The 17,242-nt window shown below is 45.5% G+C and overlaps 1 protein-coding gene across 1 annotated transcript in view; it reads left to right on the top strand.

Annotated features, from left to right (window-relative positions):
• The window catches only part of mylka (myosin, light chain kinase a), a 29,301-nt gene extending 12,416 nt beyond the window's left edge, over window positions 1–16,885 (top strand). Inside the window, exons 19-37 of the mRNA XM_069725132.1 lie at window positions 24–904; window positions 4,430–4,546; window positions 5,024–5,083; window positions 6,660–6,707; window positions 7,208–7,335; window positions 7,754–7,910; window positions 8,058–8,248; window positions 8,322–8,433; window positions 8,725–8,757; window positions 8,954–9,044; window positions 9,134–9,337; window positions 9,616–9,833; window positions 10,189–10,312; window positions 10,517–10,669; window positions 10,834–10,957; window positions 11,062–11,152; window positions 12,046–12,174; window positions 12,672–12,784; window positions 14,153–16,885. Coding sequence (XP_069581233.1) covers window positions 24–904; window positions 4,430–4,546; window positions 5,024–5,083; window positions 6,660–6,707; window positions 7,208–7,335; window positions 7,754–7,910; window positions 8,058–8,248; window positions 8,322–8,433; window positions 8,725–8,757; window positions 8,954–9,044; window positions 9,134–9,337; window positions 9,616–9,833; window positions 10,189–10,312; window positions 10,517–10,669; window positions 10,834–10,957; window positions 11,062–11,152; window positions 12,046–12,174; window positions 12,672–12,784; window positions 14,153–14,275 — 3,097 coding nt within the window. The 3' untranslated portion in view covers window positions 14,276–16,885. The remainder of the gene's footprint in view (window positions 1–23; window positions 905–4,429; window positions 4,547–5,023; window positions 5,084–6,659; window positions 6,708–7,207; window positions 7,336–7,753; window positions 7,911–8,057; window positions 8,249–8,321; window positions 8,434–8,724; window positions 8,758–8,953; window positions 9,045–9,133; window positions 9,338–9,615; window positions 9,834–10,188; window positions 10,313–10,516; window positions 10,670–10,833; window positions 10,958–11,061; window positions 11,153–12,045; window positions 12,175–12,671; window positions 12,785–14,152) is intronic.
• Window positions 16,886–17,242: the final 357 nt, after the last annotated feature.

Here is a 17,242-nt window from a genome sequence, read left to right as displayed (position 1 = left end):
TTTGTCTGTGCTCGCTCATCCAGCCCTACAGCAGCAGGAGGAGGTGGAGGGGAACGAGGAGGAGCAGTTGTTGAGAGCGCCGTGCTGAGAGGAGGTGCCACAGGAGGAGGAGGAGGCGTGGAGCAGAGAGGCAGCAGCAGCAGCGCTGGTGTCAGTCGTCAGTGGCAGGAGGCCAACGAGGAGCAGCAGGAGCAGCAGGAACAGCTGCACCTGCACCGTGAGAAGAAGAAGAAGAGCAAGGAGGAGGAGCAGGAGGAGGACTGTGTGAGTGCTCCCCGAGGCCTCCTCAGACACTGTGTGGAGACCAGGGAGCGCGGTGAAGAGGAGCTGCGACAGAGGGAGGTGCAGCAGCTGGACTTCCGCTCGCTGCTGGGACGCCAAGATCTCCACTCCGAGACCGAGGAGCCAAGGGAGGCCGCCGCCCACCGCCACCGCCGCCTCATGGATTTTAAGGCCAACCTGAAGGGGGTCAAACCCAAGACGGAGGAGAAGGCCAACTCCTCGCAGCAGGTCGACTTCCGCAGCGTGTTGGGCAAGAAGGGCACCGCCGGCACCAACGGCAACAAGCCTGGCGAGGCCGCCAAGAACACCGCCGACTTCCGCTCCGTCCTCGCCAACAAGAAGAAGCCCGAAAAGAACGGAGAAGGCGGGAAGGCAGCGGTGAACAACTGCGTTGATGGAGGGATTAACGAGAGCAGAGGAGAAGGAGGAGAAGGAGGAGAAGGAGGAGGAGGAGGGGGGAAGGTTCCGGAGTTCCAGGAGCAGCTGAGCGATGTAACGGTTCTGGACGGACAGCGACTCCGCCTGCAGTGTCGCCTCGCCGACGCCGCCGCCGCCTCCATCACCTGGACGCTGGACGGGAAGGTCATCAAACCCTCCAAGTTCATCGTCCTCGCCAACGAAGGTCAGAGGTCACGCACACACTCACACACACACACACATCCTGCAGTTTAAATGGACGATGATGTTTCAACTCATCAATACGTCCAATCAGCAGACAGATTCTTATTTAATGACCAATCAGAGCGGTCGGAGAGGAGATGATGGAAACAGTAAACTAGCAGTAAACAAACAGTAAACCAACAGTAAATAAGTCAAACCCTGGCTGATGAAGGCGCTCGAAGGAGACGAAGCAGCTGCTGATGGAGATCAGAGGATTCAGACTCTATTAATAGAGCGCAGATGTGAAACAATAGAGCGGCACAGGGTTTGTGTGTGTGTATGTGTATGTGTGTGTGTGTGTGTGTGTGTGTGTGTGTGTGTGTGTGTGTGTGTGTGTGTGTGTGTGTGTGTGTGTGTGTGTGTGTGTGTGTGTGTGTGTGTGTGAGAGTGTGACAGACTGGTATTTGCTGGTATTTCATATGGGAACAGATCACTTTACAGAGGACACACACACACACACACACACAAACTATCACACATACACACGCTGTCTCACACATTTTCTTGATCAGCTGCAGCAGATCTACTTTGATCAATAGCTAATATTAATAATAATAATAATAATAATATGTGTTGATCATCACATCTGCACTGATTATGATGTTGTTTTACTTTGAAAACTGAATATAGAACTTCCTGTCCAACAGTGAAACTCACCCACATCAACACAAACATCTAAGTCACTGAGAGAAGGTCAGAGGTCAGACAGAGGATTCATATCGTAGATGTAAAAATAAACACACACATAGACACACAGTGATGTCGTTACAGTAAAGACCTGCTATTTCCGAACATACATGTGGAACACAGAGGATTCCCTCAGTGTGTGTGTGTGTGTGTGTGTGTGTGTGTGTGTGTGTGTGTGTGTCTGTGTGTGTGTGTGTGCCCTTTATCCAACATTGCCTGTGTCCTGCAAAGTGAGGACTGACATGTTAAAGGTCAGAGGTCACAGAGGATTGAGTCCTCAACGGTGTGTCTGAATACTGTCAAAAATCAAACGTACAACAGGAAGTGAAGGTCTCAATACTTCCTGACTGCCTCATTCATCCTTTCAAAATCCATCCGTCCATTGTCTTGATTATCCGGGTCGGGTCATGGTGGCAGCAGGTCCAGCAGGTCCAACGGGTCCAACAGGTCCAGCAGGTCCAGCAGGTCCAGCAGGTCCAACAGGTCCAGCAGGTCCAACAAGTCCAACAGGTCCAACAGGTCCAGCAGGTCTGGACCGACACTCCAGACCGACCGTCCAGACTTCCCTCTCCTGCAACATCTTCCAGCTCCTCCTGGACGATCCTGAGGTGTTCCCAGACCAGCTGGGAGATATAATCCTTCCACGTGTTCTGGTCTCCTGTCAGTAGGAGGCGCCCTGGAGGATCCTGATCAGATGCTGAACCTCCTCAGCTGACTCCTTTCTACGTGAAGGAGTAGCGTCTCTACTTCCGGTGACGACCTGGAACCATCAGTGAGAGTCGAAACGTAAATCGACTGGAAAAATGGAAATCTTCGCTTTCCGGCTCAGCTCGTTTTCACCAACACGGTCCGATGCAGCGCCTGTTTCACTGCTACAGCCTGTCGATTTCTGGCTCCATCCTCCATCCTCCGTCCTCCATCCTCCGTCCTCCTCCCTCCATCCTCCCCTCACCGTGAATAAGACCACAAGATACTGAAACTCCTTCGCTGGTTCAAGAACTCTGTCCCCACCTGGAGGGAGACGACATCCACCGGGTTCCAGCAGAGCACCATGGCCTCAGATTTGGAGGTGCTGACTCTCTTCACACTCGACTGCAAACTGCCCCAGTGCATGCTGGGAGTCCGAAGAGGCCAACAGGACCACATCATCTGCAAACAAGAGAGGTGATCCCGAGATCCCCGAACCTGACGTTCTCCTCCCCCCGGCTGCTCCTAGATATCCTGTCCATGAAGCTCACTAACAGGATCGGTGACAAATGACAGCCCTGGTGGAGGCCAACACCCACCGGAAACATGTCTGATTTATTGCCAAGGATGCGAACACAGCTCCTACTGCAGTTGTACAGAGACCGGATGGCCCGTTGCGACGGGTCCAACCCGAACTCCTGCAGCACCCCCCACAAAAACCCCTGAGGGACCGAAAGCCGACCCCAAATCCATAAAGCAGACTGGATGGTTAAACTCCCAGGACCCTCCAGTAGTCCTGCGAGGGTAAAGATCTGGTCCACTGTTCCACGACCGGGACATAATCTGCACTGCTCCTCTTGAATCTGAGGTTTGACAAACGGTCGGAGTCCTTTCCAGCACCCTGATATAAGCTTTGCCCGGAAGGCTGAGTAGTGTGATACCCCGATAGTTGGAGCAACTCTCCAGTCCCCCTTTTTGGAAAATGGGAACCACCACCCCGGTCTGCCAGTCCAATGGTACCGTTCCCGACCCCCATGCGGCATTGAAGAGGCGTGTCAGCCAAGAACAGCCTGGGATAGTCCCTGCTTTCCCTTCCTGAGTCGTCGGGATGGTTTGCCAGAACTTTTTTGAGGCCAACCAAAAATCCTTCTCCATGACCTCCGAGAACTCCTCCCATGGCCGAGTTTTAGCATCCATGACCACCGCAGCCCTTCTGGCCTGCTGGTACCTCTCAGCTGCTTCAGGAGCCCACCTGACCCAAAAGGCCTCCTTTTTTAGTTTGACAGCTTCCCTCATCCCCGGGGTCCACCACCGGGTTCTTGGGTTGCCGGCGCGACATGCACCGACAACCTTCTGACCGCAACTCGGGATGTGAGAAGTTCTTCCTTAGGTGAGAGTTGAAGACCTTGGGGACAGGTTCCTCCGCCAGACGTTCCCAGTTTACCCTCACGACACATTTGGGTTTGCCAGGTCTTTCCAGCCGACTCCCCGGCCATCTGATTCAACTCACCACCAGGTGGTGATCAGCAGACGGCTCTGCTCCTTTCTTCACCCGAGTGTCCAAGACATACGGCCGCAGATCAGATGATACGACTACAAAGTCGATCATTGATCTCCGGCCTAAGGTGTTGTGGTACCAGGTACACTTATGAGCCACCTCATGCTCCAACATGGTGTTTGTTATGGCCAAACTGTGACTAGCACAGAAGTCCAATAACAAAACACCACTCGGGTTCAGATCAGCAGACCGTTCCTCCCAATCACCCGCCAGGTTTCTCCGTTGTTGCCCAAATGAGTGTTGAAGTCTCCCAGGAGAACTATGGAGTCGGCAGGCGGCGCCCTTTCCAGGACTCCTCCCACCGACTCCAAGAAGGACGGATACTCCAAACTGCTGTTTGGTGCATAAACACAAACAACAGTCAGAACCTTCCTCCCGTCATAATATATGATATGATGTGATGTTGTTTTATATGGTAATAAATGATGTGGTGTTTAATATGATAATCTGGTGTGATTTTTAACATGATGATATGGTGTGGTGTTTAATATAACCTGGTGTGATGTTTAATATAATCTGGTGTGGTGTTTAATATAATCTGGTGTTGGGCTGCAGGTGGGCTATGCTCTCTGACCATCGGTAAAGCTCTCCCGGAGGATGAAGGCCAGTACAAATGCAGAGCCGAGATGCCGGCCGGCCGCGCTGAGTGTTCCTGTATGGTTCTGGTGGATGGTAAAAACCTCTGTTCCATTCATCAGTAAATGTTTCAAACTTTTCATCGACTCTGTTTTTACTGTTGGATCATCACAGAAGTCCCTGTGATTTTAACACTTCAGCAGTGAAACGTCTTTCCTGTCTTTTATATCTGTGAAGGTTTTATCTTGAATATATCTTTTAACATCAATGTTGTCTTCATTGATCTGTTTCTGCAACACTTCAAACAGAAACTGACAGAAGTCCATTCAAAAACCTGTGAGTTTAGCCCTCCTGGTTTGGATGGACGTCAGTCTCAACTTCTTCTTCATCGTGATCTTTTTATCTTTAACCCAGACATCATTGTATTATAATAATATAATAATATTCATCCCTTCAAACATAAATATTCATAATTCATTATAGGAATATTGTCTCTGTCTGTCTGTCTCTGTCTAACTGTCTCTGTCTGTCTGTCTCACTGTCTCTCTGTCTGTCTATCTGTCTGTCCTGCAGATCCTGCTGAAAACTCTCCGTCAGACAAGAAGTCCAAGAAGGCGACTCCAACCTCAGAGAGTGAGTTTCCAAAATATGCAGCAGCCTCTTTCCATTTGTCCCAATAAGGAGCTGCAGGCTAGGATCACTCACCCCCCACCCCCTTCCACACACACACACACACACACACACACACACACACACACACACACACACACACACACACACACACACACACACACACACACACACACACACACACACACACACACACACACTCACTCACTCACACTCACACTCACACATATATACACACAAAAACACACTCTCAGGCTGGGTTCTATTTTAAAGTGTGTGTCTTTGGAAACATCAGTCACATTATTTTTCCTCCTCTGTACTTTAAGACGACGTTTCCCATCAGCCCCTCAACACTTCCCATCACCTGTCATGACTCCATCCTCCCTCCTTCCTCCTCCGTCCTCCCTCCTCTCTCCTCCGTCATCCCTCCTCCTTCATCCTCCCTCCTCCATCACACAGCATCAAACATCCTCAATCTGTTACTCAAAATACACATGAAATTATTATGAAAGCATGCAGCCATTGAAAGGAACTCTGCCCTGAGTAGTGTCTCCAGGTACAGGAGCTGCTTGTTACTGTATTCTGATTGGCTGGTTTGTTACTGTATTCTGATTGGCTGGTTTGTTACTGTATTCTGATTGGCTGGTTTGTTACTGTATTCTGATTGGCTGGCTTGTTACTGTATTCTGATTGGCTGGTTTGTTACTGTCTTCGGATTGGTTGGTTTGTTTGATTCTGAGGATCAGAGATGTCAGAGGTCAGGTGACCCTCCAGGTTCTACGAACAGATAGCGTTGGTTCCGTCATGTGCATAGAGGGTTAAAAACAGTCTGAGGAGGACAGACGTCCACATTAAGGAGGGGGACAGACAGTCAGGACGTCCTCGTCTGCAGCCGACCAAGAAATAACAAACTGCAGGAACTATTTCCTGCTTCCTCAGCAGATATTTATAGACGTCCTTATATGGTCATCAGAGATGCTCTTCTTCTGTCTCACATTCCTTTACTTCTGCTGCTGGAAAACAGACAGTTAAAGACAGTTAAAGACAGTTCGAGACATTAGAGACAGTTCAAGACATTAGAGACAGTTAGAGCCATATTAGAAACAGTTAGAGACAGTTAGATACATTAGAGACAGTTAGAGACATTAGAGAGCGACTGTTAGAGACAGTTAGAGACATTAGAGACATTAGAGACAGTCAGAGATATTGGAGACAGTTAAAGACATTAGAGACATTAGAGACAGTTAGAGGCATTAGAGACAATTAGGGACATTAGAGACAGAGATATTAGAGATAAAGTTAGAGACATTAGAGACAGTTAGAGATATTACAGACAGTTAGAGACATCAGAGACATTACACAAACAAATCAATATTTCAAAATAAAAGACTCATTTTACTATGAATACTTTACATGTTCACAGCTCAGTGACCTTTCATCTCATCTCATCTCATCTCATCTCATCTCATCTCATCTCATCTCATCTCATCTCATCTCATCTCATCTCATTCTCACCGGTTCTGATCTGGTTCTGACCCGGTTCTGATCTGGTTCTAACCCGGTTCTGTTTGTGTTCTAGGTGAAGCCAGAATAAAGAAGCCGACTCCGAAGACTCCTCCCAAACAAGGTGAGCATACCTGCCGTGTTTACCTGCGTGACATCATCCCTCCATGTCTGAACACAACACCAGGCCGGGAGGCTCCAGTAAAAGCAACTGATCTAACTTTGCTTGCACCAGACTCCATGTGTCTTTAAAGATTTAAAGTCATCTGACCGATCTGTGACAGCAGGGGGCGTTGCAGCTCAGACTGAAGCTATACTGAAGTATTTCTTTTGTACAGTGATTCAGACAACCCTTCATGGTTTTCACTGATTATCATTTTCATAAAAGAAACTATTAACTCAGTTTCATTCATTGAAGGTGATACTTCACTCTTAAATCTTTAAAAAAAAAATAACATGGAGTCTGGTGTTGAGAAAGATCAGCTTACTCTTCCTCTCTTTTTTGCCATTAATTGTTATTGATTGTTGGTGTGTGTGTGTGTGTGTGTGTGTGTGTGTGTGTGTGTGTGTGTGTGTGTGTGTGTGTGTGTGTGTGTGTGTGTGTGTGTGTGTGTGTGTGTGCAGCTCTGCCTCCTCAGATCCTGCAGTTCCCAGAGGACATGAAGATCCTGGCAGGGGAAAAGGTGGAGATCCTCTGCAAGTTCTCTGGAGCTCCGCCCATCAACTGCACCTGGCTGAAATTCAGGAAACCAGTGAGAGACACACACACACACACACACACACACACACACACACACACACACTCACTGGGGTTAGGGTCATCGAATACTGGTCAGCAGTCAGTGCTGGAGATCAGATTTGAACTAAAGTTGATTTTTCCAGAATCAGTTTTTCATCTCTGATGTATTTGTGGATGAATTCAGATCTTTAAGGCTCAAACAGGCAGAGTTCATCCTGGCCGTGTGACCTATGAGCTGCTGCATCTTACAAACTGTTAAAGAAGATTTTATTCATGTTTATGGAAACAAACCAACCAGCTTCAGGAACCCAATGACTATTGGAGCTCTGCAGGGGAACTGTCACACTGACCCAACTGAGAGGGCATCCTGGGAAAAAAAAAAAAAGGGGCCTGACTGCCGGTCTGTTGTGTCTGTTGTGTCTGTGGTTCAGATCCAGGAGGGCTCAGCTGACATCTCCATCGAAAGCTGTGACAGCAGCAGTAAACTGACCATCAGCAGCGGACAGCAGGAACACTGCGGCTGCTACACCATCGAGCTGAGGAACAGCTACGGCCTCCGACAGGCCGCCCTCAACCTCACCATAGTCGGTAAGAAACACCTGCAGCAGCCTCTGTGCAGCCTGTAGGGGGCAGTGTTTGTAGTTCTCTGTGTAGCCTGTTGGGGGCGCTGTCTGTCCCCCTGGGTGACCTCCAGGCCTCTGTCAGCAGCTCTCAGCCCTGCCTCCTCCCCCCCAGATAAACCCGACCCCCCAGCGAAGGTCCCTGCGGCCTCAGACATCCGGCGGTCCTGCCTGACGCTGTCGTGGTACGGGCCGACCTACGACGGAGGCAGCGCCGTGCAGTCCTACAACCTGGAGATCTGGGACTCAATGGAGCAGCAGTGGAAGCACCTGGTGTCCTGCAACAGCACGTCCTACAACGTCCAGGTGTGTCTTCGTCCCCCGCCGCCCTCAGACCGCAGACATCTCGTCTGAAGGCTAATTGTTCCTTTGTCTCTAGAACCTTCTACCAGAGCGGCAGTACAAGTTCCGTGTGCGGGCAGAGAACATCTACGGGATCGGAGAGCCGAGCGCCGAGTCCGTCCCCGTGACCGTAGGACTGGTGGACGACGGTGAGGAAACTGAAAACCAACTTCCTGTTCAGACAGGAAATTGCTGCTGTGATATCAGAGTGTACAAAACATACATATGTATATATACATTATATATATATATATGTATATATATATATATGCATTATATATATATATGTATATATATATATATGTATGTATGTATATATATAATAACCCAGAACAACCAACTAAAGCACCTGTAACTAACTCTGACCAGCAGCTGGTTTAACGAGTCTGAACTAAAGCGACTAACTGAACTAACTGTCTGCTGTTTGGTTGGTCTGACAGACAACCCGGAGGAGGCTGAGGAGGACGATGAAGGTACCACTTCCTGTTTATCAGCTGATCAACCGCCACACAAACACAACACAGGAGAGAGACGCAATAAACAGCACACACAACACAAACATGGTCCAGTTCGGCTTTAGCTCTGTGACTTGTGACCTCTGTGTTAACCCTCACACCTCTGTCACCTCTGACCCCTGTGACCTCTGACCCCTGTGTGTTTGCGTGTCAGACTTGGAGAAGGAGCCGGACTACAGAGACGTCACCGTTAGAGCAGACTTGAAGGTGAAGGAGCTCTACGACGTGGAGGAGAGGCTGGGAACGTAAGGCTCCGCCCACTCTCACTTCACCCACAATGCACCTCTCCCTCCCAGACTCAGTGCGTATTAAAGGCCGTGCATTGGTGTCGCAGGGGGAAGTTTGGTCAGGTCTTCAAGCTAGTGGAGAAGGCGACGAAGAAGGTGTGGGCGGGGAAGTTCATCAAGGCGTACTCGGCGAAGGAGAAGGAGAACGTGCGGCATGAGATCGGCATCATGAACAGCCTCCATCACCCCAAACTGGTGCAGTGCATCGACGCCTTCGAGGGGAAGTCCGACATCGTCATGGTGCTCGAGATGTAGGTGACCTTTGGACTCTGGAAGGTTATATCCTATCAGGCAGCTGTAACTTTAACTTTAGGCTACTGTGGAGGATCAGCTGCAGGAGGAAGTCCTGAGGAGGTTCTCAGGTGGGTCCTCAGGTGGATCTTTAGGTGGATCCTCAGGTGGATCCTCAGGTGGATCTTTAGGTGGATCCTCAGGTGGATCCTCAGGTGGATCTTTAGGTGGATCCTCAGGTGGAACCTCAGGTGGATCCTTAGTGTGCATGAATCCATTGTGTTTGGTGTCTCTGCAGGATCTCAGGCGGCGAGCTGTTCGAGCGGATCATCGACGAGGACTTCGAGCTGACGGAGAGGGAAGTGATCAAATACATGCTGCAGATCATCGACGGCGTCAGCTTCATCCACAAACAGGGCATTGTCCACCTCGACCTCAAACCTGAGAATATCATGTGTGTCAATAAGAACGGCAGCAAGATCAAACTCATCGACTTCGGCCTTGCCAGACGACTGGGTAACTAGTCCCTGTAACTAACTACTTACTGTCAATAACTTTAACTAATTACTCAGTTACTCACTTTAACTAACTAGTCAATGTTACTCACTTTAACTAAGTAGTCACCGCAACCAACTACTTACTGTCAATAACTTTGACTAATCACTGTTACTCACTTTAACTAACTAGTCACTGCAACTAACTACTTACTGTTAATAACTTCAACTAACTAGTCACTGCAACCAACTACTTACTGTTACTCACCTTTGATTTGTTTGATTGACAGCTACCAAACCCAACTGAAACTGAGTTCATTCACACTCATTGGGAGCATGTATTATGTGTTTTAACGTTCCTTCTTGTCCTCCGGCAGAAAACGCAGGAACTCTGAAGGTTCTGTTTGGAACTCCAGAGTTTGTAGCTCCAGAGGTGATCAACTACGAAGCCATCAGTTACCCCACCGACATGTGGAGTATAGGAGTCATCTGTTACATACTGTAAGTACACCTGTTATATACTGTAAGTACATTTATTATGAACTAACTGTAATGAACTGTAGAGACACTACTTACAGTTTGTTACCCAAATTTCTTTGATTTAACAAAGAACCTTTAGTTTTGGCCTGGTTGAGTTTGTGCTGTTAGCTCAGTTAGCTGTAGTCTGGTTCAGTTGGTCTCACTGGCCTGTCTTTGTTCTCTCAGGCTGAGCGGTTTGTCTCCCTTCATGGGCGACAACGACAACGAGACGCTGTCCAATGTCACCTCGGCCACCTGGGACTTTGAGGACGAGGCCTTTGATGAGATCTCAGACAACGCCAAAGACTTCATCACCAACCTGCTGAAGAAAGACATGAAGTAAGGAGGGAGGAGCCTGGGGGTCCTCTTTACAGTGAGGGAGGAGCCTGTCAGTCCTCTTTACAGTGAGGGATGAGCCTGACGGTCCTCTTTAAAACGGGTTTGCAGTGAGGGTGGAGTTATAGCACAGTAACAGTGTTAATGTGTACCTGCTGCTCCGTCAGGGCCCGGCTCACCTGCGCTAAGTGTTACGAACACGCCTGGCTGAAGCAGGACACAAACACCATGAAGGCCAAGAAACTGTCCAAGGAGAGAATGAAGAAGTACATCCTGAGGAGGAAGTGGCAGGTAAACAACAACATGAGATGCAGCAGGCGACAATAAAGACATGTGATCAATAGAAGTGATCAGCTCTAGTCAGCCCAATGGTCACAGACTGTTTCTTCTTGTAGAAAACGGGTCATGCTGTCCGAGCCATCGGCAGACTGTCGTCTATGGCCATGATGGCTGGAGTCAGTGCCAAGAAGGGCTCGCCCACCGAAGGTAGGACAACCAGAATCACAACCACAACCAGAACTACAACAACATCCAATACCAGAACTACAACCACCAAAACCAGAATCATATCCACAACCAGAACTACAACCACAGCCAGAACTACAACAGCCACAACCAGAACTACAGCCACAACCACAACAACAACCACCACAACAAAAACCACAACCACAACAACAACCACAACCAGAATCACAACCACAACCAGAACTACAACCACAACTCCTTCCAGAACTACAACCACAAAAATCACCAAAACCATAATCAAAGCCGCAACCAGAAGTACAACAACCACAACAACAACAACCACAACCAAAAACACAACCACAACAACAACCATAACCACAACTACAACCACAACAAACACAACCACAACCATAACTACAACAACCACAACAAACAACACAACCATAACTACAACCACATCAACAACTACGACCATAACTACAACAACCACAACCACAACCAAAACTACAACTACAACCAGAACAAACAACACAACCAGAACTACAACCACAACCACAGCCAGAACTACAAAACAACCACAGCCAGAACAACAACAACAGCCACAACAACAACAACAACTAGAAGTACAACCACAGCCAGAACTACAACATCCAGAACCACAACAAAAAACACAACAAGAACTACAACCACACCTACAACCACAACTTGTAGTGTTCTTCTTCTTCTTCTCCTCATAAAACCAATCAATAAAACAAAATGTCTTCCTGTGTGTGTGTGTGTGTGTGTGTGTGTGTGTGTGTGTGTGTGTGTGTGTGTGTGTGTGTGTGTGTGTGTGTGTGTGTGTGTGTGTGTGTGTGTGTGTGTGTGTGTGTGTGTGTGTGTGTGTGTGTGTGTGTGTGTGTGTGTGTGTCCAGAGGACAACCAGTTCCTGGAGTGTTTGGAGTATGATCAGAAGACGGAGTGTAAGCCAACGTTCAGCTCAGTGATCAGAGATGTGGAGGTGGTGGAGGGCAGCGCGGCGCGCTTCGACTGTAAGATCGAAGGTACGAGGGATCCATACGATGAATAACTATTACTACTAATAATCCATCGATCAATAACTAATAATAATAAGCCATCGATCAACAACTACTACTACTAATAATCCATCAATCAATAACTACTACTAATGATAATCAATTGATTAATAACTAACAATAATACTAATCAATCGATCAATGACACTAATAATAATAATCAATCGACTAATAACTAGTGCTAATAATCTATCGATCAATAATTACTAATAATAATAATCCATTGACCAATAACTAGTACTGATAATAATAATCCATCGACCAATGATTAATAATCCACCGATCAGCTGTTTTCTCTTCTTCACTGAGTTTCATTGAACAAGTCGACCAGCGAACGACTGATTGATCATTTAAGATGTGATCGATGATGTGTTTTAGATTTCATGTTTTCTAACAGAAACGTCTGAACCGTGTTTAATGAGAAGTTGTTTCTGCACCGATGGTTCTGACCCGACCCGCTGCAGGTTACCCTGACCCGGAGGTGGTGTGGTACAAAGACGAGCTGCCCATCAAAGAGACCCGACACTTCCAGATCGACTACGACGAGGAGGGGAACTGCAGCCTGGTCATTTCAGAGGTCAGAGGTCAACACATGTCTTTTTATTTTAAAACAACAGTTTGTCGGCATAAACGCTGCCCTCCAAAGGCAGAACACGGGAACTACATCTAGAAAATACTATGCTATACTAGAAAATATTATAGCAAACTTAAATAGAATCAACTGAATTTCTTCACGGACATGAAGACAAGATGTTGTTAACACAAGATTTGACTTGTCATCTACATGAAGACGAATCCATCCCTCCGAGAGTTATTTTGTGATTGTTTTTATTCAAAACCGTTTGATTTTGCAGCAGATTTTCTCAAATGTTTTGATGTAATTTGTGGAGTTTTAAGTGAGTTTTTTGTTGTAAAATCGCAGGAAGTCACCTGCCTGGTGACATGTGGTGACTTCCTGCGACAATAATCCTGAAATATCTGACCTGTCATGTGTTCAAAACTAAAACAAAGTTCAGTCTGTTACAGCTGGAAGTGAAGAAAACTCATTTAACATGTTCCTCGTTCCCATCATAAGACCACATTTCCCACAAACCCCGTCACTTCCTGTTGTTGCAGTTAGCTAGCAGCAGTTTGTTTTAATGGAGAGAGGAGAGGGGCGGAGCCTCGCTGATTGGAAATGAACATTTATTTTGGTAATAAAGGGAGTTTAATTTTAAAAGTCTTTACGTTTCATACTTTCAGCTGAGATTCGGTTTACGCTGTTTTTAGAGGAAAAATTTTGTGAATTTTGCAAAATTGCAAGCTGCTGCAAAAATTGTGGAGATTGATTGAATTGAATAATCGTATCAATATTATCCGATCAGACCATATTAATCTGGTTATATTGATCTGCTTATGTTGATCTAGTTATAATGATCTAGTTATATTGATCTGGTTATAATTATCTGGTTATATTGATCTGCTTATATGAATCTAGTTATACTGATCTGGTTATATTAATGTAGTTATATGTATCTAGTTATATGTATCTAGTTATATTGATCTGGTTATATGTATCTAGTTATAATGATCTAGTTATCTTGATCTGGTTATAATGATCTGGTTATACTGATCTGGTTATGCTGATCTGGTTATATTGATCTGGTTATACTGATCTGGTTATGCTGATCTGGTTATAGTGATCTGGTTATATGTATCTAGTTATAGTGATCTGGTTATCTTGATCTGGTTATGCTGATCTGGTTATATGTATCTAGTTATAATGATCTGGTTATCTTAATCTGGTTATGCTGATCTGGTTATAATGATCTGGTTATATTGATCTGGTTATGCTGATCTGGTTATAACATTGTGCGACTTCGATTGGTTTTGAATTAATTCATTTTTGTATCTACATTTTGCTTTATTTAATTTCCTGTTGTGGTTTCCTGATACGAACCTGCAGGTTTCAGGCGACGATGACGCCAAGTACATGGTGAAGGCGGTCAACAGTCTGGGGGAGGCGACCTGCACCGCCGAGCTGCTGGTGGAAGTGATGGCCGGCGAGGAGGAGGAGGAGGAGGAGTAAGAAGTGACTGTCTGGACTCCCACAGGAAGAGGAGGTGGTGGCAGTGGCGAGCAGCAAACACCTCCTCAGCCTGTCAGACTGAGCAGGGAACAAATTGCCCACAAATAACAGAATGTGATTGGAGGAGCAGGTGGGCGGAGTCTCAGGTGTCCCTCAGAAACAGTTTAGCGTTTAGTGAGTGTTAGCATCAGAGAGCACGTACAGGTGGAAGTACTGAGCATGTGCAGACGTGTTTTTAAAGATCCCGAAGGAGACGAAAACATTTGTGCATATTAATTATGTGAGTTGTTGATCTTCGCTCTCTGTTTATTAAAGCGTTCCCCTCGTTTTTGAATCCATCCACTTGGTTCCAGTTGGAGAACCCTTACTTTAAACCCCGCCCACCTGAAGCTTTCAGAGCAGAAGCCCCTCCCCCTCAGGTGAGTTTATCTCAGACTTTATATCATTGCTCTTTCTGAAGGCTGAAACAGGACACTTCGGATTTTCCGTCCATTCTTAGAATATATTTTACACCAACCAACGTAGATTTATGCTAGCTCAGAGAAACATTGCTGGATATCAAGTGCTAACTGTGCTAACTGTGCTAAGATGCAGATCAAATCTCGAGGAGGTGAAATTGTATCGAATGAAAATCCCTGAAGATTTTCAGCTCGCAGAAAGACGAAGAGAAAAAGTCTTTGAGGGGGAAAAAAAAAAAAATCAGCGATGGAGGTGAAACGTGGTTATGATGAGTAACATTCAGCTACGAGCTCCTCCCTCAAAGCCTCGCGAGAGCTGGAGTCGTCGTAGCTGTACGTGACCCTGCTGCCTGTGGGAGTCCGGGTGAGGAAGAGGAAGGGAGGGATGAAGGCCGAGCCGTATAATCACAAAGTTAGGTCACCAAGTTAGCGCTGCCACTAACGATGTAGTGAAGAACAAACTGGTAAAAAAAATTAATAATAATGACGTCATTCATCTATTCATCCCGACTCCGCCGCTAAACCTCACGAAAACACACAGTTCACATTCGTTAGCGAAGTAGCCTCAAACCCCTGAGCTAACATGCTAACTGTGCTAAAAAAAAATTTTTTTAAATTTAAAAAAAAAAAGCACCATGTAGTGACTTCACCACAGAGGGATTGTGGGTAATGAAGTGCTTCAGATAACGTCACCTGATGCCTTAAAGTGACCGAGCTCTGTGTTCGAGGCTCCTGACGATGAACCGGCTGGGAAACGTTGAATCTTCTTCTGTTTGAGCACTTTTCTTTTTTTTTTCTGTTTGTAGTTTTTGACTTCGACGGCGGCGACCATAGGCTCCGCCTCCGCTGAGCACCGTCAGCTACGTCTGCAGCCGTCGGTCCAAACAACACTTTAAATGACTTCAACTGCGTTTAAACTCGTTCATCTAAATCCCTCAAAGTGAAGCAAGAGGCTTTTTGATTTAAACCGAGATTCATTAAGTTAATTTCCGGTTAAATTCAAACACGTCATATCTCTCATTATTCATCTCGATCTATCTCTGAGAAACAATGATCAGTTCAAATTAGGAAATTGTGTTACAAAAGAAAATCATCAGAAATTTACGTGACTTTCTTTCACACAAATATTCATTTTGACTTTTTTTTTTCGATTTGAATCTTTTACAAGATCTAAAATGTCCTGAAATTCAGAGATCTGTAGTTTTTAAATGGCGAAATACAGATCAGTATTTTATGTTATGAGATATAAATCGTATCTCTTTATCTCGACACTCTGAAATACTCATCCTGCAACTTCAAGAAACATATTTTAATTTATTTTTATGAAATTTTAGAAATCATGTGACATATTAGATCTGAGTGCTCATGAAGATGTTCGGATGTTAAAATATGAGGCTGAAGAAACGTCCAACAGATGAAAGAGTCATTTAACAAATCACAGAAGACGCAGGTTGTAGTTCTAGATGTAAATATCGCTGCATTTTAATACAATTTTTATATCTCCTTTAAATCTGTGGACTTTGGTCCCATTTTAAAATGAAATTTCAGTTTTTCACAGCCAGAAGAAACAACGTTTTACAGGATTATTTCTGATTTCAGTGAATCTGAGCTGAAATTTCTTCTGTTGTTTTATGAAATAATGAGAAATATGAAATGTGGTCGCTGCAGCGTCGTCCTCAGACCGACGGCAGAATCCAGATGTGTGCGAATGTGTTCAGGTGTCGAAGTCGCAACGTTTTGTTTTCACATTCCAGCTGTTTGTGTGAATCCATTTATTTAAAGCTTTTTGAACTCACAGGTGTGTTTGTGTGTTTCCATCTCCCTGTTTGTGTGTTTGGTGGCTGTTTGTTTTCAGAATGTTTTATTTTTAGACTTATTTAAAGCACAGATTCATAATTATAATACTATCATTTGAGCATCCGTCTTCTTGAAGGTGTCGCTGTCACTTAATGTTGTTCACAGTTATTAACCCCGCGCATACTGAACCAGCCGTGGACTCACTCCCACACTAACTTGTTTTTCTATTAGATGTATGTAGATTATATTTCTCAAATTTGTATAAATATATATTAGTTTGATGAACTGCAGGTGACATGTATGAGAACACTACAACTGTAGTTGCTCACAAATACCAAATAAATTTTTATCACAAAACCAACGAGGTGCTTTCGTTTGTGACGAACCGACACAACCACAACACACATTATCAACACAACCTTTTCACACCGTGTTAGAGGTGTCAAAAAGCAGAAATTTATGTTTGAGTTTATGATATTTCAGCTGTTTGTTTTACAATGACATACAGGCCAGTCAGTTATTAAGTTTAACAGCAATTTCTTTAGTTTATTTCAACTATATATTTAACTGTAACATCGCCATACATTGGGATATTATTAGTTTTTTAACGTTTTAATTAAATAGAACATTACAAAGAAAACAAACTGAAGCTCAGAGATAGACAAACTATTGTAGTTCCCAGTGTAACCAGATGGGTGCAGTGTTGTAGTTC

The sequence above is a fragment of the Brachyistius frenatus genome, unplaced genomic scaffold (genome assembly GCF_029030835.1).
Source record: "Brachyistius frenatus isolate BFR_SWC_R1_liver_20210118 unplaced genomic scaffold, ASM2903083v1 Contig_410, whole genome shotgun sequence".
Lineage (NCBI taxonomy): Eukaryota > Metazoa > Chordata > Actinopteri > Embiotocidae > Brachyistius > Brachyistius frenatus.
The sequence above is the reverse complement of the archived record's forward strand: the minus strand, read 5'-3'. Positions and strand labels throughout refer to the sequence as shown.